Genomic DNA, 27,996 nt, shown 5'->3' with positions numbered 1-27,996 from the left:
CTGTGGGGTTCTCACTGCCGTCCGGCCAGAAAGCAAGCCACCTCCAGGATGGCGTCCTCAGGGCCGGCTTCCTAAAAGCACCTCTGATGCCGGTTGTCTTAAGTTGGGTTCCGGAGCCGCTAGAACTGAGATGGGGAAATAAAAAAAAAAAAAAGAAGTCTTCTAAGTGATTGAGGCAGTGCTCCCAGCATAAGAGGAGCGAAAGAAGCAGAGTGAGACTGAGTAGAACGCTTAAGCAGGAGTGTGGTACCTGAGGAAGACGTGTCAGTTTGATTCCACAGCGAGGCCGGCATCACACCACAGAACTAAGCCCAACTCAGCGCTGGGGGCCAGGTCTTTGTACCACCACGTCTGTTGCCATTCGCTGAGATTTGTCCCGCGTGGTCGGGGGTGGTGCCTCCTGGGCAAGGAGATCTCTGATTGGCTGAGGACTATTTTCAAGCGTAGGGGCAGCTGTGGATTGTTATCAGACAACAGGAATCGTAGCTCGGGGTGGGCCCGCTGTTTGTAAAGAAGGTTCAGGTGGGACACTAAGAGATTCCGTTACACTAACATTAGTGAGTGTGTGGCAGAGGCTACGTTCTTTTCCACTGACTGTCTCATTTAAACTTGCCAGCAACTCCAGGGCAGAGGTATTAAGATTGTCTCCACTTTACAGATAAAGGAAATTAACCTTGAGAGTTTAAATGACTTGTGGTTACATAATGAGGGTCTGCGTTTTCAGGTGTAATAAACGTATAGATAAGAAGGCATTCCTCAGTTTACGTATTTGTAAAATGGGTACTCGCAAAACCTATTCATGTTCTTATCTTTGGAAGCTTAAAGTAGGGGCTCTGGAGTTAGCCAATTGGATTCAAATCCTGAGTTTTAAGTGCTTTGCATTAGAATTCCCTCTTAAATATAATTGTGAATCTTATTCCTTAAATATTCTTGATCTCATATATTGACTTTATGTGTATCAACTCCGTTACTCATAATATTCAATTAGTTGAAACATATTTCCTAACTCCTTTGAATAATAGGTGCTAAAAAATTACTAAGAAATTCTCCATTAAGTAATGGAAAAGCCCGGAAAAAAAAAAAACAGTCTAGACATGAGATTAATAATTTATTTAGCTTTGGCTGTGTGTTATAAACACTTTATATCCATTTTCTCATTATGAAGCAAGTACTAGCATCATATCGTATGATACGGGTAAGAAAACTGAGACTTTGGGAGGTTTATTAACTTGCTCCAAATCACAGAACTAGGAAGAAATGGGTCTGGGAATTGAACCTAAACCACCATCTGACATCAAAACTACTATTGGAAGTTAACGAGAAGATGACACAGAGTAGATGCACATATTCAGAAACAATGAGTGACGCAGGTCTCAGTACCGGTAAAGAAAATTTTCCACTTTCTCAACTCCCTTTCACATGAGCCAAATCTGAAAGCTGTGAAGTAGACGGAAAATTTCAAAAGCCACTTTTTCACCTAGCACATCACTGCGCAGGAGACATTCCTAAGACAAGAAATAAGAACCATTAATAATGACCTGCTAAAATAAAAAGTATTTTTCTAGAGGCAGCGCCCTGAGCTGACGCAGGATCGAGTGATTCTGACTCCACAGCTTGAATGAAATTATGAAATCAGGTTCTCTGGCCTAAAAGAGGACGAGGTTTTGTGGCTGGGGTGGGTATCTATTACCATGGAAACCACGCCAGCCATTTGCCCTGGATGTTGGTCTCTGCCAAATGCTATTGAGATTTTCCTTGCTCCCTCTCCCTGCTCACCACCTCCCACCGCCAATCAATAAATCGCTTGCTGAACCCTCTGTGCTCTGTTTCTTGGGGTCACTCTTAGAAAGGAAGCTACGTTGCTCCACTATCGTTATCTCCCTTCTGTTGCCTTCAGATGCATTACTTAGCCTTTCTCGGCATCGATTTCCTAATTTAAGAAATAGAATAACTCACTTCTTTGAATTGTTGTGGGTGGTGTATTTATTTTATACATAAATACATTAAGTGTGTGTGTTTACGTGTGCGTGTGTGGATACTCGCGCGCACATGCGTGGGACAAAAACGTTTCTGAATAAATTCAGATACCTTCCCCACACCTCACCCTATGAAAAGTAGAAAGAACTAGGGGAAAGGAATATTACTTCCCTGTGCAAAAGCCTCAGCCATCTTTCCCATGACATTTCACCTCTCACTAGCCATGGACCATGATCAGCATTTGCTCATCTTTATGTTCTTCTCATCCTCCTCTCTCTACTTCTACTGGTCTCTCTCGATTTTGCCCAAATCTGATCCATCACTTTAGTCTCAGAGAGTGTGGAAATTCTATGCAAATCAAATCTCAGAAAATTATAGGAATTGTGAGTATTCCATTCCTTCAAAGTATTTTATCGCTTGTTGTGGATAAAACTCAAATTTAAAAATGTTCCTTAATGTTATCCAACTGCCTATTTTAAGTGTACAACTTGACGGCTTCTCACGAAGGGCACATACCCATGTAACTATCTCTCAGCACGAAATAGAGTATTATTAATACCCAAATAGCCTCCTCCATGCTGTCTCCCTAAGTTCCGCCTCCTTCTCCACTGTCCTGATATCTAATATCATAGATTAGCTTTTTCCCTTTTAAAAACGTTATGTAAGTGGAATCATATAGTATGTATTCTTTTGTGTATGTCTTTTCATCAATATTATGTTTGTGATATTTATTCATATTGTTGCATGTAGCAGTAATTCATTTTTATCCTTTCTTTATAGCATTCAATCATGAATACTCCACTATTTGTTTATCTATTGTACTGTATAGATAGGCATTTGAATTGTTTCCAATGGGCTAAGCAAGGTATGTGCTGGGAGGTTCCTCATCTGAATCACATGCATCTTATCAATCTCTGGCCCAGGCAATGGACAATATGACTGCAGAGTTTGGTACAGTGTGCTGGGATGTGGACATACACTCATTTTTCTCCCTTGGCCACCTCTCTCCAAGGCTAGCACAGCTTGGTCGGAGAACTTTCTTGAACTTATTGCTGCAGAATTACAACAACAGTCAGTTACCCAAATGTCTCATGGAGTTACATTAAGAGGTCCTTAAAATAGCAATATGGACTATCTGACAGTTATTTTTATTCTAACTGTAACAAAGTGTTCAGAAATTTGAGTCGACCTCACTCTCATGCTTCTCAATGAACAACTAAATTTGAAGCTTTAGGGAAAAGAAAAACTCATATAAGACCTAGATATTCAAGCATTTATGGTGAAATTGAAACTTCTCATAATACAAATCACTAAAAATGATTCTTACAATTTGTTTACTACGAACCAAAATGGACAAGATTTTAGTCAGTGTCGTTTATTTAACTTCGATTTCAGGCAATTAATTTCATTGACCTTTTTTTGACTATGATCAAATTTACTACGTATTTGATGAAAATGTTCATTATATTATTTTAGAATTATTTTTTTATATAACAAATAGTTTTTTAAAATTTTCCTCAGCAAATTACTATTAATTGTGAAATTTGCAGCATATCTTATTTCAGTCTGTCTGTTTCTCCCACTGTTCGGGTCATACTAGTAACTTCTGCATTTCCATTTGATTCTCCACCAGTATTATGCCTTTGTTTTAAATTTAAAAATCTGTCCATACTTATTTTAACCTGAAAAAATAATTTAATTGTATTATAATGAAAATAATATGTGTATGAATTTAGTTACTAATTATAATTTATGTAGATACCACTGTAACCCATGCTGTCTGCATAAAATATTCAAATAAATGCATTATGTTACATTGGTGCTTAGGGGAAAAATCATTCAAATTGAATCAAAGATTGACACCAACTGAATCAATACTAGACCCAGTTGTAATACTAGAAATGACACAATGCTACAGTAATCATATCTGAGACAACATGACAGTAAAGTGAAATATGATCCTACCAAAACAATAACGCTGTGTTTAATGGGGAAATATTTTACACTGCTGCAGTTTTAAAATTCAGTAAAATTAAATAAGTTTAAAAATTTAGCTCTTCAGTCGTACTAGCCACATGTCAAGTGCTTAACTGCTACCTGAAGCTAGGAAGAAGGCAACTTGTGCCAGACCTGTATCTCTCCTATTCCTTTTTCTTTATAGCTAAGAATCTGCCTCCTCATAGCTGACTGGCCATCTTGTTAATTTTCTCTCTTTCTCTCTCTCTGCCATCTTGCACTATCTTCTGTGCACTGCTGTAGACTGAATGTTCACACACCGCCCCCCGCCCCCACCTACTCCAAAGTCATATGTTGAAACCTAATCCCTAATGTGAGGGTGTCTGGAGATGAAGACTTGCAAGGTGATTAGATCAGGAGGCTGGAGCTATCATAAATGGGATTAGTGGCCTTATTAAAGAGACCCCAGAGGGCTCCCTTGTGCCATGTGAAAAAAGGCTGTCTAAAATCAGGAAATGGGCCCTCACCAGATGTCAAATCTGCAGGCACCTTGATCTTGGACTTCTAGCCTCCAGAACTGTGAGAAATAAATTTTTGGTGTTTATAAGCCACCCAGTCAATGGTAATCTATTATAGCAGCCTAGACAGACTAAGACATATACCTAAGCGCAAATTCTTGGCTTGGTCTCCAACAATATGCCACTGGCCAGAAATTGGCAAGATCCCAAGATCTGCACTATGGTTTAGGGAAAGAACAGAGCTGAGTGGTCTTCAGGCTTTGCTGCATGTCCCAACCTAGGTTTACCGGGGCACTGCATTTTTATATTTAGTCAGGACTCTCCGATGCAAGTGAACAAATTCATTGGAAAGTATGTAAGGGGGAAAAATGAATTTATTGGCTCATATAATCAAACTATGGAAAGGGCAGGCATGTAGCTATTCTCCCCGTGGGGATGACGAGAACTGGATAAATTTGCCCTCCGGACTCTAGAATTGCTCTTAATTAAATCACTCTCCCAGCTCCTACTTATCTCTAACTCCATCACTGAAAATTATCCCCAGCATTTACTGAAATACAGAAATGTGTTAATTTTGTAATTAGAAATAGACTCAGTGGAGATATAATTGCTCTCTTTAGATATCTGAAGGGCTGTCATTTCTAAGATGAACTTCCTATACCTCGCTCAGTCAAAATCAAGACTGAGTAGACTTAACTCTAGGCCAACTTGGGGCTCAGTCTAGAGAAAGCATTTTTAATACCTAGAGCAGTCAGATGGTAAAATGGAATACCTAAAATACTGTGAGATTTCTTTGACTCAAATCACTTGAAGTGTCTAGGAAGAGGTTAGGTGGCTCTCTACGTGAGTTTGCTGTATTAAGTTGATGACTGAAGATGACTTTCAAGGTTCTTCTCTTCTCTGGGTTTATGAGATCCCATAAAGATGGAATTACGTTTGTCTTGTCTTATTCATCAGTTGACCATCTATCAAATGCATATTCCAGGCATTGGTCTGAATACATGCGAGACAAGAGCCTCCAAATACTCAGAGTATCAGGGTAGTTTGGGGAATTAGAGAGATCAGCATAGTGCTAATGAGCAAACCTATGTATGTTATTGCAAAGTTCTACGGTGATCTGAAGCTCTTTCTTGGGCCATATTCACAGTCCGTGCTTTATTCAGCTTCATATTTTCTCTTTAGCAAGGTACTATGAAGAGTCTGTAGGACATTGTTATCCTCGCTGACATTATCTGAGGACAGCTAAGGCTATACATTAGCACACTCCTCTCTTTTCCAATAATAAATGGCCTCAAAATTATTATAGCCCAAGAGCTGTGCTAAGAAAATTAAGCTTCTTTAAAATTTTGCTTCCAGAAAAGTTTAATAAATCTGTATGCTATTTGAAATTCACTCTGCTTTGAAGTTGAATTTGTGATTATTCCGCTGAGTCTACATTAAAATAATTCCCTGGTTGTATTTATTATGCTCAGGAGATTTCACGATTTATTATTAAACCTCTTAGAGTTAATTATATTTATTGCACCGGTCTTCTCAGAAGGAAGCTTGGGAATTGTCTTTCTCGTCCTTAATTAGGAAATCATAGAATGCAGTTCTGCGGACATGGGCATTGTTTCCCTTTGCTCAATAAGACTGACCCTCCAAGTTTATTAAATAAAACTCTCCCTTGATAACAGATAAAAAATTTTTAACTTTGCTGTAAAATGTAAAAGGATATTCTTTTAAATAGCAGACCAGCTTTACTCCTTAATTTCTGGTTCTTTATTTCACATTTTTAAGGGCAGAAGGTTTTTTTTCCTCTGCTGAAAACATACTTTTCTTTTTAAATAATGAAATTGTCTTGTAAGTTGTAAATGTTCTGTTAGTTTGGTAGGGTTTTCGTAACCAAATACCACAATGGGTGTCTTAGATGATAACAGAAATTTATTGTCTCACAGTTCTGGGGGTTAGAAGTCAGCCATTGAAGTGTGTGCAGGGTTAGTCCTCCCGGGGGATGTGAAGGGCATTCTGCTTCCAGACCTCTCTCCTTGGCTCGCTGATGGCCATCATCTCCCTACACACGTCTGACTGACCAAATTTCCCCTTTTTTATAAGAACATGTCATTATTGGATTAGGACTCACCCCAGTGACTTCGTTTTAACTTGATTCACTCTGTAGACTGTCTTCAGGTAAGGTCACATTCTGAGGGACTGGCGTTAGGACTCCAACAGTATCTCTTTTGTGGGGACACAATATAACTCATAACAAATGTCATCAAGTAAAATGTCCTACAACATGAGCTACTTGTCCAGCAATGCTTTTGAGTTATTAAAAGGAGCTGGAGTTATCTTTGTAACCAATTTTCCTTATTTTTCCCCCACACATTAAGTGGAAAAGATAACATAATCTCAAAATATATAAAATTGGTCAAAAGCAGAGAGAAATAGATAAGTCCATAATCATAGTGGGAGCTTTTTATACATACCTCTTTTAGTAATTAATAGAAGAAGCAGACAAAAATTTAATAAGGATATAATACCAGGAAAGAATAATCAAGAAACTTGACCTAATAGACGAATATAGAATGCTCTGAGTACTTCAGAAAATCCTTTCTTTTCGAGCACACATGAAACATCTAAAGAAAATGACTATAAACTGGATCACAAAGTAAATCTCATCAAAGTTCAAATGAATGAAATCTTGTAGACTAGACAGAGTATATTATTAATCCTAATACAGTTAAGCTAGAAATCCATTATAAGAAATAACCAGAAAATTCTCATATACTTGGAAATTTAGCACATATCCTACTAACCCCTGGTCAAAGAAGAAATCATAAAGGAGTTAGCACATATTTTGAATTGAACAATATGGAAGTATTACATATCAAAATTTGTACAATTTAGCTAAAGAAATCCTAAGAAGGACATTTACAGCTTTATTCTGTTCATTAGAACACAGTCACTGAGTCCAGCTCACACAAAAGAAGAGAGGACTTAGGCTCCACATTTTGAAGGAAGGAGTGTCAAAGAATTTGTGGTCATATTTTTAAAATTTTTATTTAAAAACAATTTTTTATTCTTTTTTTAAATTTCAGCTTTACCGAGGTATAATTAACATAAAAAATAGTAAGATATGTAAAGTGTATGGTATGCCGTGGAAATGAGATATAATTACATTATTGAAAAATCCACCCCCCGCCCGGTTAATGAACACATCCATCACCTCACATATTTGTCTTTTTTTTTTTCCTGTGTGTGAAAACGTTTATGTTCTACTCTCCTGAACTTTCAAGCATATAATTCAGTATTCTTAACTATAGCCATCATGTTTTCCATTAGATCCTTAGGTCTTGTTCATTTTATAGCTGAAAGTTTGTACCTTTTGACCAATATCTTCCAAATTCCCCCACCCCCCAGCCTCTGGTAACCACCATTCTGCTCTGTTTCTAGGAGTTCAACTTTTTTAGAGTCCACATATACATTGGTATATATTTTAAACCACCGCACCTGTGAAAAATAAAAATGTAAGCAGGCATAATTTCTAAACCCAGAGGCGGGGGACTTGCAGTACATTCTCCTCATGGCAGGCAGGCAGTTTATCTCTCAGTAGGGTCACATAGACCTCGGCGACCTTGCTTAACAATAATAGACGGTAGCCACAATCTATTAATCTCAACTGTTTTCCTAGAAAGGAAAATGGCTGCACATTCCAAAAATATGGGAATATTTTTCAAGGGTCTCTCATAACAGATTGTTGTAAGGATTAATTGGTATAATAAATAAAATACCTGACCCCTAAAAAGTCATCATAAATGATAGCTGTTATTATCCCTGTCACCAAGCCATATTGACTCCACCTCAGAAATCTCAGGCCTCTCTTCATCTTATCTGCCATCGCCACTTGTCCTTGACTCCATCAGAACTACCACACAGAACCCATGCTCCCCAATTTGTCTCCAGCCTCCTCCACATCTTCTCTGCTTTCTGGAACAGGTCTGTTTTTCTGTAAATCTTAATTATGGCTTATTTTATAGAAGCACCATTTATTGACTGAGCTAATCTACTAAATGCCTGAGACTCCTGAGACAGTGAATCTCTGAGCCAATTTCACTGAGGGTGTGGGGAGTGGTTAAGGAGAAAACTAGGAGGAGAGGGATATAAAAATATTACCCAGCCATAATGCAAGAATTTTAATTGTTCTGGCATGGTTTTATGCAGGATGGAGAGAGGGCAACTCGTGTTAAAAATGAGCTTCCCTCTCAGCTTTAAAAACATACCCTTTGCTGGTCTGATGAAACACTGTGTCACTCCATCTTTGGCAATGTTTTCCTGGGTCATTGAGTTTGTGGTTCGTAGTCTAGTTCTGAGTCTAGCAATGACATCTGCTTGAGTGTTCTAGCAATTAAATTGATGCTTTACACAAAATTTCCTTTCCAGCAAGAATTTTTAAGGCCTCATTGGAACTCCTGGGTGATCTATTGTGCTCATGTCGGGGGTAATATAGCTATTCAATGTGCATGCATTTAGATCATAAAATGTTGTGTAAATGTTGAGTGCCAAGATTCATTGCTGGTATTTTTATGTGTACAGAATAGCCCCAGAAAGTTTCTTTAGTCAGTGAGATAAAAACAATGCTGGGCCTTCAAGGAGCCATCATCACTCTTTAAGCTCCACTCCCTTCCTCCTCACCACCTTATTGATAGGTTTTCTAGGGAATTAACAATACCTCTCAACCCAAGCTCTTCCACATCCATTCTAATTCATAGGTCTCCTTCCCTGAGTGATGCCTTAATTTCTGCTGTGCTGTGTTTCAACCTTTATCTTCTCTGGAATATATGGTCACCCACTTTTAAAATGCCTGTCACCAAGAATTTCAGAGTATTCTTCTATGCCAAACAGAGACAGTTAGCCCTGCAGTTATTCTCGTGGTCATTGTGTTTGACCCTAGAACCACTAAATGACTAAATGTCCAATCAGTATTATGTTACTTCCTGGGTATGATAATTTTGGGCAATATGACTTGTTTGTCTCTTGATTTATATATCTTAAAAATGGAGATAGTAATTATTATAGCTTTACTTTAAAATTTAAAGTTAATATATGTGAAACACTTAAAACAGTTCCAGCGTATTGAGTACTATGTAAGTGTTATTATCATTATTATCTAAAGGGTATGGATCACATAATTGGGGACTCTGGTCCACATCAGGAGAATTTCTATTAAGTGGAAACCTACAAATGAACAGTTTACTGAGTATATCCAAATTAATTTTGGCAAACTAAACTGTGGAAAGAGCACTAGTTCAGAGAGAAGCTTTAAATTCTATTACAAAGAAGGCCCTGTTCCGATTTTTAATGACATAGCAGGGAAATAATTGTCTGCCATGATAGGAAGTAGGTTTATAGAAAACTAGAAAAAAGTAGCTCAGCATCATTTGGGCAACAATCTGAGCCAGATTAGCCTGTCTGGTAGCACTGATTCTTGTACAAACAGAGGATTCAACTGCCTCCACCTGGGACGAACAGACTCTGTTGAGGAGGATTTGTGCCAAGCCACCTCACACCTGGCTGGCTTCTCTTTTATACTGGCCTCTCAACTAACAGCATTGCTGCCTTCCGCTTGCACACCACTGTTTCACTGGTCCAGTGACTTGTGACTACAGTAATGGGACTGCACGTTCCCACAATAGCTACGCAGCATGCCCCTGGCAGCTGATGAGAGAAAAGACTGATTGAGAGAATTTTCCTTAAAATATGACTTGATTGTATGATAAGCAGTGAAGGATTAATAAGTCTCTCTTTAGTCAGTTTAGAATATTATATCATATTCCCTCATATTCCAGAAATATACTATACAGCTCCAAATATACCCAACACCAGCTAATCTAGTTTTTCTGCCTATTAACAAAAGTGCACTCACCCTCTCCCCCAAAGTGTGCCCGTGGAAGCCATACCTAACGACTGCATCTCATCTGCAGAAATGAAATTATGGGGCCGCATCAAAACCTGCTTGCTAGTTTGAGTCCACTGTATCCAAGTCAGGAGGTGTTCTAGTAGTTTGAGCCTATTTTTAGTCTTGTTTTGATGTGATCTCATCCAGATTGCCTGCTTCTTCTTCCTACATTATCTGTTTATTAAATGATAAAATTTAACCGTCATCAATATATTACCCTTATGGGTGGTCCCAATTTAGCTGTGCATCAAGACACATGGGAAGCTTTAAACATTAGATTCCAAGACACACTGCAGACCTGTATCAATATTCAAGACTAGAATTCAACAACTTGTATGGTTAACAAATAGCCCAGGTAATTTCTTTTTTTTTTTCTAGTTAATTTCTATACATTCATTCTAAGAACTGGTTTGGGGAACAACCGCCTTAAAAAATTAAAGAGCCAAACCAAATTTTTTAATTAGTAAAACTGTACTAACAACCATCTTTAAAAAGAGAGAATAGAAAATAAAGGAACGATAACTTCGGTCTTCAAATATTTCATTGATTACCCAAAAAAATATACTAGTCTTTACTCTGTTTACAGTCACAAGGTTATGGTTGGTTTTTATGACTTCCCTACCAATCTAATGCCTTTGCATTCAGCAAAGTAAGATGACCTCAACTTTTATTACCCCGTTATTATCATATCTATTTTGGCAATGCAGACGCAGGAGCTGAAGCCAAGGTCATATCACTGATGGAGATGTACTAAGAACCCGACTACTGGTTCTCATGCCTGAATCGACAACCAGCTAACTGTCGTTTGAACACGTAGATGTATTTGAGAGATTTAGCACATGACACCTACAGGCATGCAGTCGGAGCTCTTTGATAAGGTTACCTTTGTCAAACAAGGAGGGACGACATATCTCACTTTTCTTTGGCCCCCATGTGCCAATCATGAGAATACTATTTAGCAGGCATACTACGGCTCCAAATAAGGTGGAATCCAAGAAAAATTTAGATTCGGACACTTTAGTGGCAATTTTAGGAATATACTAAAGATATCCTCAAAAATAGAGCACCATACATTCTTTTGGAATATCCTATCTGACTTCAGTAAGATTAGAGGTGAGTGCTGTTTGCCCCTATGCATCGACGGAACTCTGTGAAGTCCTGGACTCCTCACAGTTGAGATCCAGAGCCAAGAACCACTGACCTTAAACTATATAAAATTAATACATTTGAAAAATGGCAGTCGGTAATGCAAATTTGGAATAACCTCGTTAAAGCATAGCTATGAGTCACGTAGGTTTTCAAACCTCGTTTTAATGACTTTAAACAAAGGCAAGCCAATTGGCACTTGGGCAAGAGGAATTTTATTTTCTTTATTTCAATTGGAGTGAACAATGCTGGCAAATTTAAATGAACCTAAAAAGTTTCCTGAATCACGGTCAGGCCCTTATGGAAATTTTATGTCTCTCTCTGCAAATGGGCAGATTCCTCTGTAAATATTACATGTGATTTAAGCTCCCAGGGTGGGATAGAAACAAAGGTGGCCAGAGAGGAAGCACCTGTGAACTTCGTGGGCGAGGCTCAGGTCAGACCCAGTTACTCAGTTCCACTGGAAAGAGGTATGGGCTTCTTTCTCAGATGCAGAGCTTGTTCTGGACTTCTAGAATGGCTGGTTCCTAAGCATAGACATACCTCCCCACCCCATCTCTCCTTTTAAGATAAAGGATTTCCCTACTTCAAAGCCAGTACTCCTCAAGACATTTTTGAGGGTAATGTAATTCCAGTAGGAAAAAGAAACTCTAGCTGGGTTTGAGTCACCCCTTGGTAGGCTCTGTCGCTTTGGAAGAGTTCCTCGTGGAGGCCAATTCTGGGGTTCCTGTATTCCTGTAAACACTGAAAAGTACCTTTCTTAAAGAGACCGGTCCCCGATGCCCTGTTCTCAGTATCTGCATGTGGCTTTGAGGGCAGGATTGCCTCACTCTGCTCCTGGAGCCCTGCACAGTGCCCACATATAATTCTGTAGTTTCCGGTTGACTGAGATCCCCCACCAAGGAACTCAACTCTTGACCAGCTCTCACTACCTTTTCTCATCCTTTTCCAACACGGCCTCTGAGATGCAGAAGGATGTGAGACCGCACACGGGGGTGCAAGCCCTCCGGTTACTTTCTACTCAGAGATCAAACACATGAATCAAATGGGTCACCCCATGGCCGGTGACCCACTGGGAGGAGAGGCTGACCAGGAGGCTAGATGGCGATCCCATGAGTAGGCTTGTCCTCGGAGAAGGGGTCCAAGCAACGCGGTCGACAGTGTCTTGGCCTCTGCCGAGTTACTGATAGAGCCCTCACTCGTCAGAGGAGGGGATGGGCTCCTTCTTGCAGGTGCCATGTTTGGCTCGGTGCCGTTGGAGGTGATTGGACCGGGTGAAGGCCTGGCCACAGTCCTCACATTGGTAGGGCCTCTCCCCATTGTGCACCCGAATGTGCTGGGCCAGCTCCGAGGCGGTGCGGAAGGCCCTGCCGCATTCTGCACAGAGGAAGCCCTTCTCCCCGGAGTGGATCTGCTGGTGCCGCTTCAGGGTGGAGGAGCGGGCAAAGGCCTGGCCGCACTGCGCGCAAGGAAAGGGCCTCTCGCCGGTGTGGATGCGCTGGTGGCGCACGAGGCGCGAGGGCTGCGCGAAGGCCACGCCACAGTCCGCGCACTTGAAGGGCCTCCGGCCGGTGTGCAGCGTCTGATGCTCAATCAGGTTGGAGGACTTGGTGAAGCACTTGCCGCAGGTGGGACAGGGGAAGGGCCGCTCGCCAGAGTGCACGCGCTGGTGCTCCAGCATCCGGCTGGCCACCGCGAACTCGCGGTCGCAGGCGGAGCAGCGGAAGGGCTTCTCGCCCAGATGCGTGCGCTGGTGGCGCAGCAGCGACAGCGGCTTGTTGAAGGTCAGGCCGCACTCGGCGCACGGGAAGGGCTTGTCGTTGCTGTGCATGTTGCGCTGGTGTTTGCGGAGGTCGGAGGAGCGCACGAAGGCCTTCCCGCAGTCCGGGCACGCGTAGGGTTTCTCGCCAGTGTGGGTGCGGATGTGTTTGCGGTGGTCCGAGGACCAGGTGTAGGCCTTGTCGCAGAAGGGGCATCGGTAGGGCCGCTCGCCCGTGTGCAGGCGCCGGTGCTGCCGGAGTGTGCCCCGGTGGGAGTAGGCCTTCGCGCAAAGCTCGCACGCGTAAGGCTTGGCGCCTCCTGCCTGCGCGGGGCTCGGCGGGTCGCTGGGCTTCCCGAAGGACCGCCCACTCTGCAGGCACCTGTAGGGCGCCTCCCCCCGCCCGCCCGCACTCGCAGAACTCTGGTCCTTACTTCTGGTCCCCGTCTTGGGGACACACAAGGGAGAGGTGTTGTCTGGGGACGTGTCTGCACCTCTCTGGGCACAGCCATAGGTTCCAGTACCAAGGAAGCTGGACGGGACACCCACGCCTGCGTCGAAGTTTGCCGTCGAGCCTCCACTGTCACCTGCAGGTAATGAGTCCCTGGGAGGTTGTATCTGACCTAACGACTTGTTCGACAGGCCACTCGGGAGGGCGCCCCGAGCCGCTCTTTCTCCAGGGGACTCCTGGATCTGGGGGTTCTTTGATTCATCTCTTCCCATGCTGGCCTTCTTCCCAGGCATCGCCGTAGGTTTCTTCCCAGCATCCCTGGCACTAAAAGAGTCAAAGAAATTCTCTTCCTCCTCACTGGGTGGCTGCTGCCATGGCAGGTCAGGATTGTCCTGAGTCATTTGGGAGCTGCCTCTTAGATGGGCCTGGTGATCAGGGTCACCAGTGCCCCCTTCATCTCCTGCAACCCCACCATCCTTATCTTCACTCTCTAAGTTCATGCTCAGCCTCTGGGGTTCCTGAGGCTCCTCATTCAAGCTGCAGAGAGGAGCCGCATCGCCCCACCTGTCTTGGGGGTCCACCTGTGCCATGATGTTCAGGCACCTCTATTCTTGCTTCTCCTAGACAGAACCTCTGCTTGACTCAGGATACCTGCAGAAAGGAAAGTGTGGAGAGGACATCACAAAGAATGTGCTTAATTATGTTCAAGGTGGTGGGGACTGAGGTCCTCACTACTGATCTGTTTCCGGCTGGCAGCCATGCCAGCCACACTGCTGCACCGCACGGCGGAAGGAGTGCTGGGCCCTGCTGAAAACCTCCACAGTCGGCCTCAGTCCCTTTGGAGGTCCCACTAGCTACAAGACCCATGAGACAATGCTGTCAGCGATGACAAGGGGTAGGAGGACATTTGCTGAGTCCTAGCTGTGCCCTGCCCTGTCCACAGGGCTCAAACCCCAACCGCTAGCCTGCTGTGTTCCCCGTGAGCCTGGGAGAAGGCTAGAAGAGAGGGTAGGAAGCCAGGTCTGGTCCTCTCCAGGACTCTTTAACTGTCCGGCCAGACAGAAAGCTCTTGTGGTGCCTGCCAGGAGTGCCGGTCTGCCATCTCGTGGTGTCAGGTGGTGCTGTGTCACAGGTGCTGGGCTGTTGGGCCATCTCTTCTAAAGACAAGCTTCAGCCCCTAGGAGAATGGGAGTGTGTCAGGAAGACACCAGGGTGTTCTCAAGAAGATACCGGCCACCCCTCACTGCTTGGGTAGCACGTCTCAAGCCTCTGTGTTAAAGAGCCCCAAATGCTGGACAGGGGAGAATGGGATGCTCGCGGTAAGCTTGAACTATCTTTGCAATATTGCTTTATCTTAAACATTCAAGTGAATGTACATTCTTTAATATAAAAAATAGTGTTTTAAGTTACCTTCCATTTAAATGTTTAAACACCCCCCCCACCCGCCACCTCAAGTGTACCATATTTACCACATGGCTTCATGTATTGCTGGCACACCCCTACATGCCCCCAGGGGCGAACGTACCCCAACTTGAGAAGCATGGACTTAGGGTTTTGACAGCAAGGCATGAGACAAGGGAGTCATTGAGTTTCATCTCCTAACTGATTTTATTTTAGCTTGAAGACACGCAGAAAGCCTGCTGGGACTGGTGATTAAGGGTTGTTTGTGTGAGTAATACATTTTATAGGAGTTGCTGGAGTGAGAGGCAGGCTACTGAGGGTCTGTGCGTGGGGGGGGCGGGGGGGAGGGGCAGACATTTTCTGACACAGGCCTGAGTTTGCTTTTGTCTTGAGGGAAACTTCTGAGAACCCAGAGGGTGGTAAGACTAGTAGTTACTAGTAGCTCCATTTTCTGGGCAGACGTTATAAGCCAGGTGATATGCTGAGCACTTCACAAGAACGATTTCATTTTGTCCTCCCAGCAACCTTTAAGATAGATGCTATTACTATTGTATTATTCTTCCTATTTTACAGACCAGGAAACTGAGGCTCGAAGAAGTTCTTTACCTGCCCAAGGCTCACGGACCCCAGCTCTGGGGCTTCTAACTTCGAGACAGTTATGTTAAACCCTGAGCTCTGCCACCTCCCAGCTGTGGCCTCCAGACTGAGGCCTGCCCTGGGGCTGGGCCCTGCCCAAGAGCAGCCACAGCCCCCTGGGGGAAAGTGCCGCATTCTGAGGCATCAAAGCCCCCTGTGTTTTCTGGGCCAAGGAACCTTGGCTACGGGGCCTCACTGCTGAGCTCCTCCCTGCTCCCATTGACCCAAATTACCCTCCGCAGGAGAGAGAGGCCTCAACGCAGGCTGCAGAGATCGCTGTCTGGGGTTCTGGGGTGGTCGAGAGTCTTAGTGATCGTGTGTGTACTTTCAGAAAGTCCCTTCTCTCCTCCTCTCCCCTCACCCCGACCCCTTCGAGAAGGGATAAGAGGAGCCTGCCCTGGTGTGATTCCCAGAAGCCCCTGTTGAGGCAGGAGGCCGTCTGTGACTCTCAGCAAGAGATATTCATTCATTCAACTGATGTTTACCAAGCAGTCCAAATCGCATGCTTGTGTGTCCCCCAAATCCCTGAGCCTTGTTTTCTTCATCTGCAAGGCGGAAGTACAACTCCTACTCTATGGTCCGCGTAAAGCGGTGCACATGGCCGGCCCTCCGTGGCCAGTGCTCTGTTAATTGTGCTGCCAGCACCTGGCACCTCAGCAGGACTTCTGGGAGGTGTCTAGTGGAAGGTCATAGCAGCGTTATTGTCAAGTTCACACAGTAAGACTGCGTCCTGTTATACGGATTCCCATCTTGTCAAACTGTTCTTCCTCCAGCTCCTGCCTGGGCATAAGCCCCGTTACTGTGTGTGTGTGGCAGTGGGAGGACACAATGCAGTAGCGGCCGGGGTTCGGCGTCTTGTGTGCCCTGAGCTCTATCCCCATAACATGTTGGAGTGTGGCTGGCATGCCTCTTAAGAGGAAACCAGATCTGACATATTTTCAGCATAGTGGTTCTTAGAGTGGCCATGTGTGCGTGTAACAGAGGAGATACAGCGGTAGCCAGCTTAACATGACCTGCTCAGGCTAACATGCCTGATCAGTGACTGTGGTCCCCCAGCAAGGACAGCAGGGCAATGCCGGGTGTGGTCGAAACAGACTTCCTAGGCATTTTTCTCTCTCTGAGACAATGCAGTGTGCATGGTTATGTGAAACCGTTTGCAGACTGCTTACCTCGCCCACTCGCCGCCCCACCTCTTACACACACACCCCATTCTGCACAACCCGTGTCTCGTTTCCCTTCCTCTGGGCCGCAGGTGAAGCCTCCCCAAGGCAGCACCTCTACCAGCTCACACCCTCTCAGAAGCTGACGGGAGACTGCCTTTTCGGCCAGGAAATCCCACCTCTGCCTGCAGCCACAGTGAATGTGTTCTGCTTTGCTCTTTCTGTAGCTGCCACAGGCTCTCTTGACCGTACGTAAGGAGACGGAGCGGAAAGCAGGGACTCAGGTGGGATATTCACGCAAATGTTCCTGGTCTGGGGGAGGAACACTGATGCCACGGGGTGGCCAGCCCCTCTGTTCTCCAGGGGTGCTGACCCCCAGAGGCTGTCAGAGCACAGCCCTCTCCTGGAACTTTCTCTACACTTGCTAGCCGGGAGCGGCCCAGGTGGACCTCCCCGCCTCATACTGGACACTTTGCAGAAGCCTGGCCTAAGGACTGCTCGCAGCCCTGGCCCGGCCCCTCTTCCTGCTTTTCTTCCGGAGACTACACTAGGCCGCTGCAGGGCAGCCCCCTCCCGCCTCCTCCTCTGCCCACCGCCCAGGCCTTGCTCTCCACCTTTGGCTCAGACACAAACACTTGCTTACCTGGGAAATGCAGATAGCTCTGTGGCACTGGGGGCCCCCCGCCCTGGCTTCTATCACATGTAGCCTCTCAGCAATCAGAAACTGAGTTTGGTACAGGTCAGCAGAGACTCTGTCTCTGTCCCTCATGCTTTTGTGTCCAGTCCAGCAACTGCAGAGAGCTTCAGGAGGTGGGGCCAGTGTAATACACTCAACCTTCCTGCCTGCATCCCAGAGAGCAGCCTGGGAGGTACAGTGGGGCTGCCCTCTCCCACTGCCTGAACTGATCCTGCTGCTCCCTCTGCCCCCACCTCCTCCTCCTGCCAGAGCCAGCCTCCTTCCCTCGCTCCCTCAGTCCTCCTGCAGGTGGCTCTGCCCCTCCTGTTCACTCTCATGCCTTCTTTCCTGCAGAGCCAGCAGTCCATCCTTCAGTCCTACCCTCATATGTCCACTGGCCATTTGTCACCTGTGTACCTTCTGAATAAGCGTGAGTTTTTCCTCCTTGGGAGGCAGCACAAGGTATTCGTCTGTTCTCCCACCTCCCCAATTCTAGTATCCACTTTGTGTTTTGAGAAGAGGTGTTCCCAGAATTTTCTGAAGTGGTCATTGGCTCAAAGATGCCCATGTCCATTTGGCTGTGGGTGGGGGTGAAGGAAGATAGTTTTCTCTCTTTATTCATACAGATTTTGGACCTGTCTGGGACTCTGTCTATCTTTCAGTATTGGTTCCCATAAAGGTTCACTTCGAAGAGAAAAACTGGTCCAGGAAGTAAGACCCAGAGAGTCCAGAATTTGTATCCACTCAAGTCCAATGTGCCTTTATTAGAGTGAATGAATGCTGAAGACATTACCACTCACTAGCTGTGTGACCTTAGGTGAGTTACTTAACTTCTCTGTGCCTTAGCTCCTCATCTGTAAAATAGGGATCGTGATGGTATCCCCATCGCAGAGTCTTAGGAGGATTAAATAAGATAATGCACATAAAGAGCTTAGCATGGTGTCTGGAACGTAATGGTGCTCAGAAAAGTTGGCTGCCCTCATTGCTGTCATGCATGCTGTTGTTTCTCGGGGAGACATGGCTCGTGGGGCTCCTTTCATGTCCCCGTGGCCATGGCCGGGCTGCAACACTGACGCCTAACAGTAGTCTTCAGAGTATGATCCGGACAAGTGGACTCCTCTGCCCCTCGCTGTTTTATAGGTGTGGCTTCGGAGGGAGGAGGTGCCCCTAGGTCTTTGAGTCTGAAAGTCTGGAACAGGGTTTAAATCCTGATGTTCCCAAAATTAAGTGCCGGATGCTACAGAATATGTGGATGTGCACTGTCCTGGCAAGAGGATTCTTAACTGTCATGCATTTCTCGAAGGGGCCATGATCTAAAGATGGTGGATGACCATTGGGATGTGTGTGTGTGTGTGTGTGTGTGTGTGTGTGTGTGTGTGTGTGTGTTGGGGGAGTGTAGGATAGAGAAAGTACTTAAAATATCTCCCATAGCAACTTATCAGATGGTGTTGCCACCAACCCACAACCCAGTGCTGCTGCTCAGTTTCCCAGGCGGCCACATCACACAAGCTTTGGGCTTCACACACATTTGGCAAGAAAGTGGCTGAATTCCTCGGGAAGGGCCCGTAGAGGTGAAAGCTGGAGCTGGGATGTGCGTGCGTGCGTGTGCGTGTCCTTCCCCACCCCCAGCCTCACGACAACCAACATCACTGAGCGTTTGCTCGGGCCAACACTATGCTAACACACCACATATCATGTCTCTATGGATCCTCACCATATTCAGAAGGAGTGGCTGCTGTCAGCGCCATTCCCCATTTACAGACTGAGGATCCCGAGGCCCAGACGACGTAGTATTTCATCTGAGGTCACAGCCACACAGCCAATCTGTTGCGGAGCTGTGATTCCAAGGTCTCTGGTCTATACTCTGAATCATTACAGCACGAGTTGCCCAAACCTGCCCCTTCAGAGCCTGCACACATTAGGCAGTTTCTGATTCCACCCTCAGTTCCTCCTGGAAACCCTTAGTCCCTCTGCCCCAAGGCTGCAGGACCTGCGTATGTACGGTCACCGTAGTCACTCCCCGCAGGAGACCCTCTTTTCACTCAGCGCGGGTGCCCAAGGAGACGATGGTCCCACGAATGCCTGCCTACTGGCATCTAGCCTAGACAGCTAGCTTTGCATCATGCCTCTATTTCTGGAAACCGTAACGACTGGCTACCGTATGCCATGGGGCTTCCATGTTAACTAGCCCGCTTCGTCCCTCCTTTGGTTTTCAAGACACACCTGCATGCTGGAGAACTGGGAGCCATCAGCGGACAGTCCGACCGTGAGCTGCCAATGCTGTGGACAGCAAGAAGGAGGAATGGTCTCCGCCTGGGCTCTGGGGAGGGCTTTCCAAAAGAGAGGCCTTTTGAGTTGGACCTTGAAGGGTAAGTTTGAGTCTCGCTACAGTCAGGAATTTCACACCATGCTCCTTGGCCCTTGCTACCCGCCTTTTTGGAGGAGCAGACCTGGCTCTGCCTCTCTCTGCACAGAATGGGGCCTCCAGCTCCCCGGCCGCCCCGCTGGCTCACTTGAACACTGCCACCAGGGTTCTGGCTCTGCCGCCGCTGCTGCAAAGCTCCTGGCTGCCCTGTCCTCCTGGGCCACACCACCTACAGTCGCTGGCCAGGGTACAAGGGGCCTTTTCTGTCCAAGGCCCCCACCGAACACACTCGCCTTTCCTCACAGCTGTCTAGTTCAACTGCCTGAACACAGAGGGAATTCACAGGGGGTGAGGAGAGAGGCGTTTGAGGTTTCCCTAAAAACGCACCTCCCCTTTCCTTTTCCATCCACCGCACTAAACATAACTGGAGAGGACCGTTCTCCAGAATGCTCTAGCCGCGAGTGCGAGGGCAGAGTTCCTGAAAGGAGCTCCCTTTAGGGCTCCTGGAATGCAGCATTACTCTGTCCGTGTGGGTTCTCTGGCCTCGGTACACTGAGTACTGCTCCTGCCTCACACCCCAGTAGCGCCCATGTCTATTCTTTGAAAAGGCCCCGAAAACCTCAGACAAATCGAAGGGTGTCAGTGGAGGATGGAGATGAGAATGCAAACACGACTGTGAGCAGTCATAGAAACATAAAGGCATACTTGGCGCAGTTTTATGCCATTACATTTGAAAACAACAAGGAAAGAAGTTATGTCCTGGTAGGTAAAATGAATAAGAATAAAATTTCACTCTTGCATTCAGAATTAAAAGCATCACATGCAGCTAGTGGCTGGGTCTCATCAGGGGAAAGCGCCTTGGCTGACTCCAGTCCTTAGCCTTTTAGAAACAGTCACCTGATTCTGATGGGGGACCCTGAGGTGACAGAAAGACTGGAGGGCAGGGAGGTGTGATGGCTCCAGGCAGGGTCCTCTGGAGACAAGGACTCAATGTCCAGGTTCGGCCCTTCAGCCAGGTGTCTTCATCTGGGATGGCCCTAGGACGGGAGCGGGGACGAGAGACGGCTGAGGCTCTTTGCACAGTGTACCATCATTTTTCACCAGGAGAAATGGGGCAGGGCGGGGGAGTACTCTGGGCAGAACAGTAACTGCAAAGGCCCCGAGTTCAAATCCTGCCTGGCACATGTGAGGGGTGGCAAAGAAGCCAGTGAGCTGAGGGAAGCATTGCAGGAGAGGAGGGCAGAGAAGCAGCGAGGGGCCCAGATGCGGAGGGGCTTGAAGGTTATATAAGGAATAAGATTTTTTTTTTTTTTGGAGTAAAATGGGAACTCTTTAGAGGGTTTTGGATAGACAGGAGACATTAATTCATTAATGACAAATGTTTAGTACTTACTTTATGCTGATTACTGTTTTAGACTTAGGGTTTATCAGTGAACTAAACAGACAAATTCCACCACGAGAAACTTATAACACTAAAGGTCTATATGAGAAAAGGATCTCAAATAATGACCTCAGTTTCCACCTTAAGAAACTAAAAAAAGTAAACCTAGGATAAGTAAAATAAATGTAAGGACAAAGATTAGAGCAGAAATAAATAAAAAAGAAAACAAATACAATAGGAAAGCAAAAGAATGAAACCAAGAGCTGGTTCTGCGAGGACTGAAACTGACAATCTTCTAGTCAGACCGACTGAGTGAAAAAGGAGAAAACACAAATTACTGATAACCAAGAATGGGAGGTATGACATTTCTACAAGATCTGCAGCAGATACTGAAAGGATAATAAGGGATAAACTGGATCCCGATAAATTTGACAACTTAGAAGAGAAAAATTCCTTAGAATAAAAGAAAAAAAAAACTACCAAAGCTTACGCAAGGAGAAATAATGTTAACAACCCTATAGGTATTTTTAAAATTAAATTTATAGTTATAAACCAGCACACAACAAAACTCCAGGTTCAGATGTCAGTTCTTTCTACCTCCTCCTCACTCGGTCACCAGGTGCAGAAAGTCCCAGGAAGCACCGGTGTGATCCTGCATGAGGCAGGTGTACCTTCAGTGATAAATTCTGCAAGAACGTTTTACTGGAGGAATGATGTGAGGTGACACATGCAAATTACAAAGATAAAATCATACCTAGTGCAAGCTCCTTCAGAGGAGGAGCTTACGGTATGATTCTTAGCCAGGTCCCCAGGGCCTGACTGCAAAGGAGATCTAGTCTCCTGAACAAAGGGCCCGATGACAAAATAACGAGTCAGAGCTAACGCGATTGGGTTATGGATCAGATGTGGAGGTGAGAGAAAGAAAGAAGTCAGGACGATGCTAAGATTTGGGGCCCCAGCAGCTGGAAGGATGAGGCTGCCCTTGACCGAGATGGGGAGGCTTGGGAAACAGATTTTTAGGGGAAAAGCACAGGAGTTCAGGCTTGGACGATGTGTCCGAGTGGAAACATTGATATCGGCACTGGATTGGATATAGGCATCTGGATTCCAAATGGAGGTCTTGATAGAATATAAAATTGAAGAGTTATTATTGTATGAATTGCATTCAGTACATGCACTGCTGAAGCGAGCACCCGTATCGATTGCATTTAAAACCACGTGATTATATGAGCCACTAAGAAAGTGTATGTAGTGAACAGGTCCAAGCACTGAGCCTCGAACTGATTCAGTGTTGGTAAGTGGGGGAGACGAAAGGGCTCAGCAAAAGAGATGAAAAGAAGAGAACAAAGGGGTACGAAGAGAAATCGGAAGGATGTGATATTCTGGAGATAAGGGAAGACATGGTTCAAGGAGAAGGAAGTGGTCCACCGTGTGAAATGCTACTGAGAGCTTATGTTAAGTGAGGACTAAGAATTGACCATTTGGTTAGCCACACGGACATCAGAAGCTGACTGGGGTAGGTTTAAGCGGGGAGAGGAATTGTGGACAATGAGCGTAGACAGCTCACTGCGATAGGAAGCTGAGAAGTGGGAACAGTGTGCTTGTATGCCGGAGGAAACGACCCAGCAGAGGAGGTGAATTAATGAGGTAGGAGTGAAGGGGGTTGCTGGGGTGTCCTCGAGAAAGTGAGAGGGTTGGCCTCTGCACAGGCAATTCATCTACAGGAACAGGAGGGAAGTAAAAGGACAGGGACACAGATGTGGTATGTGGGGACGTGGAGGTGGGAGCTTGAGGAAGCGCTCTTTCTCCGGCCACCTTTTGTGAGTGCAAAAGGAATCAAGGCCACGGGCTGCGGTGGAGGGTGGGGGAGGAGGTGTGGAGGTCTGAAGAGGAAGGAGGTATGAAATACTCCTGCGGGAGAGTCGGGGAGTGAACGGGCCCATGACTGCCAGCAGCACAGGCCCACCTGAGGTTTGCGGTCACACACTAAAGCCAGACCAGACGGGAAGATTGTGCGCGTTCCTCCCGCCGTGGTCGGCTGCGTGGGCGCAAGCATGGAGTAGGCTCAGAAGTGGAGCTCCCCAGGGTTAGAGTTTTGCCAAACAAATACAGCCAAGCAAAAGTGGGGCACTGAAGATGGAGGTGCACAAAAAAAGACGCTGTCGAAGTGGTAAATGATGGAATCGAAGCCGAACTGAGTGGGGCGAGCTAAAAGGTGGCCGAGCTGGCGATCCCACTACAGCGACAGGTTGTTGGTGATGGGATTTCGGGAGCAGTGAGCTGGGAAGTTGGGAGGTGCTGCTCAGAGGAGGAGAGGCACCAACTGGAGATGACGGAGGGGGTGCAGGGGCGCAGTTATCATCGATGGCAGGCAGTAGTCTTTGGCCATTTGAGTGAATTTTTGACACAGGGCAGAGGATAAGATCACTGGAGGAGAGGAGCTCGGGGAACTGAGAAGCCAGCTCCATGGGCTGAAGTCTCCAAGAAGAGTGATGAGAAGCTGTTGGTGAGAGATTCACGCAAGGAATGAAGGGAAGCGATCTAGGGTTTGTGGGAGACAGCACCAACGAGGGGTGATGATTTGATCTTCGAAGCCAGGAAGTTTTAAGAAAGAACGGCCTGAATTAACAAGAAGAAATGAGGAAGACACTTGCCCCACCCAGTGGTAAGAGGATGTGAAAAACACAAATAAGCCTACTTCAAGGAACTGTTTTCAGAAGAGAGTCTGTGTTCAATGACAGCACAAAGGGGAAGAGAACACATTGGGAACACAGGGTAACATTTCTACCCAGCGAATCACATCAGCCCCTTCCTGCCGCGCTTAGAACCTCTCAGACCAAATCCCATGCCACCTGCTCACTTCTTCCACATCCCAGCCACATCCTTAGCTGCTTCTTGGACGTGCACTTTCTTTCCAACCCCAGGGCCTTTGCATTTGCTGGCATGCTCTTTCTTGTCTTGAAATCACGTCTCTACCTCCACCCCAATCTTTTAGGTCTCTCTCGTGTCGAGTGTCATTTCTTCTCAGAAACCTTGTTGAACACCTTTTTTAGACAGAGTGCTGTGCTGGGGCCACAGGAGTGATAGTGATCCACACACGGTTTCTGCCCACAAGTAATCCACAGTCTGGTGAAGCAGACGAAGAAGTGAGCGGGTGGTTGTGGAGTGTGCTAAGGGCCGGGCTGGGGCCAGCCCAGAGCATGTGGGAGCCCACGAGAAACCCTGAACTCAGCCATGGTGGTGGGGACTCAGAAAATGACTAAGGCCTAAAGGATGGGCAGGTGTTAGCTGAGGGATCGTTGGGAGCTGGGAACCCTTCCAAGGGCTGGAGTTAGAGGTGGTGAGAAAGGGTGATGCTGTAGAGGTAAAGACACAGAATTGGGGCCTTTGGGGCAAGCTAAGGAGTTTGGGCTCCATCCTGGGACCACATGGCAGGGCGCACTGCAGGGTGACATTTTCGTCTTTAGAAGGCATAGTTTTTCCTGAAGGACTATGGGTAAAAGTAGAACATTATCAAATTTGGCTACTGTTGTGTTTGGGCCCAGAACAAGTACAGAGCTGGCACACAGGAGCCAGGTGACCCTAACCTTCTGGAGACACAAAACAAGGCCATCTGAGGGAAACATTTGGCTAGGATCCCGGAACCACTGAGTTGCAGGATGTCCTGGACTCAGCCTTTCGCCCACCACCCAGACAGTCTGATTAGCCAGCTTCACAATAGGTACGCCTTTCCCTTTTTATTCTGATGCCTCGTCTGGACCTTCTTTGTACCGATGGCTGGAATGAATCCGCTGTAAACCCTGACGTGCAGGAACATAGAGTCCCTTTGTCTTCTCCTTGTGGTCTAAATTTGTATTTCTCTACTTCTGGGGCTACAATTGAGGTGCTGTAGTCCTTCATAAGGTCAAGGGGTCCGGTCCCTGGGCATTGGTCCCCACGGGTTTCCATGGAGACATCAGGGGCTCTTTCAGCATGCGGTGTGTATAGTTCCACTGGCTCTGGGATGCCTCTCGGCCATTCTTGGCCCAGAAATTCTTTGCAAATGTGCAAGTGTAGTGCATCCTGGCACTATGCAGCCACCTCCGTTGGGCTTTGTTAGTTCTCTGGGGGTTAGTTCACTGCGGGTTGGGAACAGTGACCTAGAGCCTTCTCCCCACGCTGGCCAGGAGAAGTCTCCAGGAGGGAGAAGCCTCCTCTGCCTCTTGCTCCCCCTGGTCCTGCGGCTTCTACCCCCAGACTCAGCCTCTAACACCCAGTCTCAAATGTTAGCAACCGAAAAACTTGTTTTCCTTTCTCTTAATCTTTAAATCTGCCCAGAAACAGAGGGGAAATGTTTGCATTCCTTTCTTTTGTGGGCAGCAAAGAAGTGGATTGAAAAGAAAACAATTCAGTTTCTATATTCAGACAGCTAGAATATTCCGTCTTGCTAGTCCTTTTGCCTGAAATTTCCTTCCCCACTTTTCTCCTGTCTTCTCCTTGAGGACTCAGCTCATGTGTCACCTCATAGAGAAATGATCCATATTCATGAGTCGTCCCCACTTCTCACTCTGCATTATTTTCCTCTGCAACAGCCCACACCTGGCTCCTACCAAGTGTGTGCTAAACTGAACCAAATTCAGGGCAAATTGTGGATTAGCAGGATCCGGTGGCTTCCCAAGGAAGACAGGCTTAAATGAGAAGCACCAGAAGAGGCTGGAGGACACCGTAGTTCTCAGAATAGGACAAAGGCAGAACAATAGAGGGAGGGTAGAGCCACGACACCTGGCTTCCTTTCAGTATTTTAAACCAGACATCTGGAGAATGGGAGATGTTTCTAGAATTGACCAGCAGGTGGCGGCATTGCCCTATGGATGAGCGACTTCCACAGGTGATGCAAAGGACACATTTCTTGACCTGGGAGGCAGTCTACAGGAGGCTTTTTCTAAGTCAATCTCAGAGTGTCATTTGAGGCACAAAATGCCACTGCCCTACACACAGTAGGGATCTGTAGCCCTTTGTGGATCCAATTCTCTTTAATTCCGAGCGTTCTTCTTGGGGTGTGGTATGTTTGTTTAAAAAAAAAAAGAGAGAGAGAGCAAACCTCAGAGGCCTCACCTGGAATCACTGAATCAGAGTTTCCTGGATGGTTCCTGGGAATTCCCAGGTGATTCTAAGGTGGGCAGGCCAAATTCCCATTTGCGTGATTAGAGTCCATAGGCCAGCCTTTCCGTCACAAAGTGAACTCTATCTATTAGGAAAACCCAGCACAGCCGGGCCGCCAGCCCACCCGTCAGCTCTTGGCACAGAACTTCAACCAGGAAGGCTGAGCACGTGTCTCTAGGCATCCAGCAGGACATGGCTGCTGGGACGAAAGGATGAGCAGCACTCTCCTGCCAGGCACAGCCTCCAGCGCCCTCATGGCACAGTCGGCCTCGAAGTGGGCTGTGGTCTGCACACAGCCCACCCCCACGGCCAGCTGAGCTGTAACGCAGCGGCAGGGCTCATCGGCAAGTCTGCAGAAGCAAAGGGGGTGGCTGAGCAGGGTTTGCTCAGTGGTCGGCTTCGTTGCCTCTCGGGCAGGCAGTATTCTCAGCGGTATCTCACGAAGCGGAGGCCCCAGGAAGACATCCTGGTGTTGACTGGGGACACAAATTGGCAGTGCTACCCGTGCCTGGGAAATCTGGGCTAGGGAGGCTGACTTCAGGTTGAGGTGACCACAATGTTGCTCCTACTTCTTCCCACAGCCTCCCCAGGTGACTGCCCACAGATGGCCCTGAGCACCAAGCTGCCAAAGTGAGTAAAGCCTGGAGTTGGGGAGCCCAGGTGCCGACTGAAGGAGCTGGCCCGGCAGGAATCCATCCTGGGGTGTCCCCACGTATTCACCCACCATTTCCTGTCTCCATGTCTTTGTCACTCTTCTGCCAGAAAGTCTTTCTAGACTCCTGCTATCCAAATCCTTTGAGTTTAGAAAGTCATTTTTCAGATGCCACCTGAGAGGTCTCTTCAGGTCAATGCAGTGTTTTCCTCTTCTACCCCCCAAAACATTTTCTGTGACTCTGTCCCACGGAACCGTGTGAGATACTTATTTTCGACTGCATTATAAACAGCTTTGTGGGTGCAGGGCCCTGTGCGGGCATGGCGAGAGGGGGCACGCAGGAAGCGATGAAGGAAGCCAGCGGAGGGGCACAGTTGTTAAATGATGCGAATGCATAAAGAGAGAGAGAAGATGGTGGCAAGTTGCAGTTGACAGAGAGGCTTCCTTGTAGAGGCAGGAATTGGTCTGGGCCCTGAAGGATGGATTAGGTGATTAGCAGAAAGGTCGCCAGCAAGTTATCAGAGATTTCTTCTTAAGTAAAGTCAGCGCTCGGAGGTTCTGGGTGGGATGAAAGTGGTCCATGGGAAGCGAGCCGATCACGATCAACAGTCAGATGCTGATGTTCCTGCTCAGTTGCCAATAGAAATTTCTGGAGTGTCTGGAACTGCCAGGGAGTGCAGAGTACAGGGAGAGCAGGCCTTCTCTTCTCCTTGGCTTTTCTCTTGGACCCATTTCATACCAAGAAAGGGGCATCGAGCACAGAGCTGGCGAGAGGGCTGGAGGCAGAAGTGCTGTCAGAGAGAGCACAGCACCCCAAACCCAGTCCTCGTGCTTGTGGTGT

The 27,996-nt window shown here is 46.5% G+C and overlaps 1 protein-coding gene and 2 long non-coding RNA genes across 4 annotated transcripts; 1 reads left to right on the top strand and 2 right to left on the bottom strand.

The window, feature by feature from the left end:
* Window positions 1-9,295, bottom strand: LOC120617599 (uncharacterized). Its single transcript, XR_005656970.1, has 3 exons — window positions 8,711-9,295; window positions 251-400; window positions 1-125 (listed from the first exon to the last, which is right to left on the bottom strand). It is a non-coding gene; the product is annotated as an uncharacterized LOC120617599 (long non-coding RNA).
* LOC120617598 (uncharacterized) lies at window positions 8,306-27,360 on the top strand. Its single transcript, XR_005656969.1, has 6 exons — window positions 8,306-8,426; window positions 17,167-17,223; window positions 17,970-18,045; window positions 18,278-18,432; window positions 19,833-19,984; window positions 27,085-27,360. It is a non-coding gene; the product is annotated as an uncharacterized LOC120617598 (long non-coding RNA).
* Window positions 11,744-17,858, bottom strand: ZNF648 (zinc finger protein 648). Of its 2 annotated transcripts, none has more exons than XM_039881328.1 (2): window positions 17,583-17,858; window positions 11,744-14,919 (listed from the first exon to the last, which is right to left on the bottom strand). In XM_039881328.1, exon 2 carries the CDS (start codon window positions 14,330-14,332, stop codon window positions 12,728-12,730), a length of 1,605 nt encoding a protein of 534 aa, XP_039737262.1. In that variant the 5' UTR covers window positions 14,333-14,919; window positions 17,583-17,858; the 3' UTR covers window positions 11,744-12,727. The 2 variants fall into 2 exon arrangements, with proteins under 2 accessions (XP_039737262.1, XP_039737261.1); XM_039881327.1 differs by having other exon boundaries at window positions 11,744-14,393.
* Window positions 27,361-27,996: the final 636 nt, after the last annotated feature.

Source organism: Pteropus medius, unplaced genomic scaffold (assembly GCF_902729225.1).
Source record: "Pteropus medius unplaced genomic scaffold, Ma_sr-lr_union100, whole genome shotgun sequence".
Classification (NCBI taxonomy): domain Eukaryota; kingdom Metazoa; phylum Chordata; class Mammalia; order Chiroptera; family Pteropodidae; genus Pteropus; species Pteropus medius.
The sequence above is the reverse complement of the archived record's forward strand: the minus strand, read 5'-3'. Positions and strand labels throughout refer to the sequence as shown.

Excerpts from the sequence above, each read along its gene's own strand:
- ZNF648 (XM_039881328.1), bottom strand. The coding sequence starts at position 14,332 with ATGGCACAGGTGGACCCCCAAGACAGGTGGGGCGATGCGGCTCCTCTC.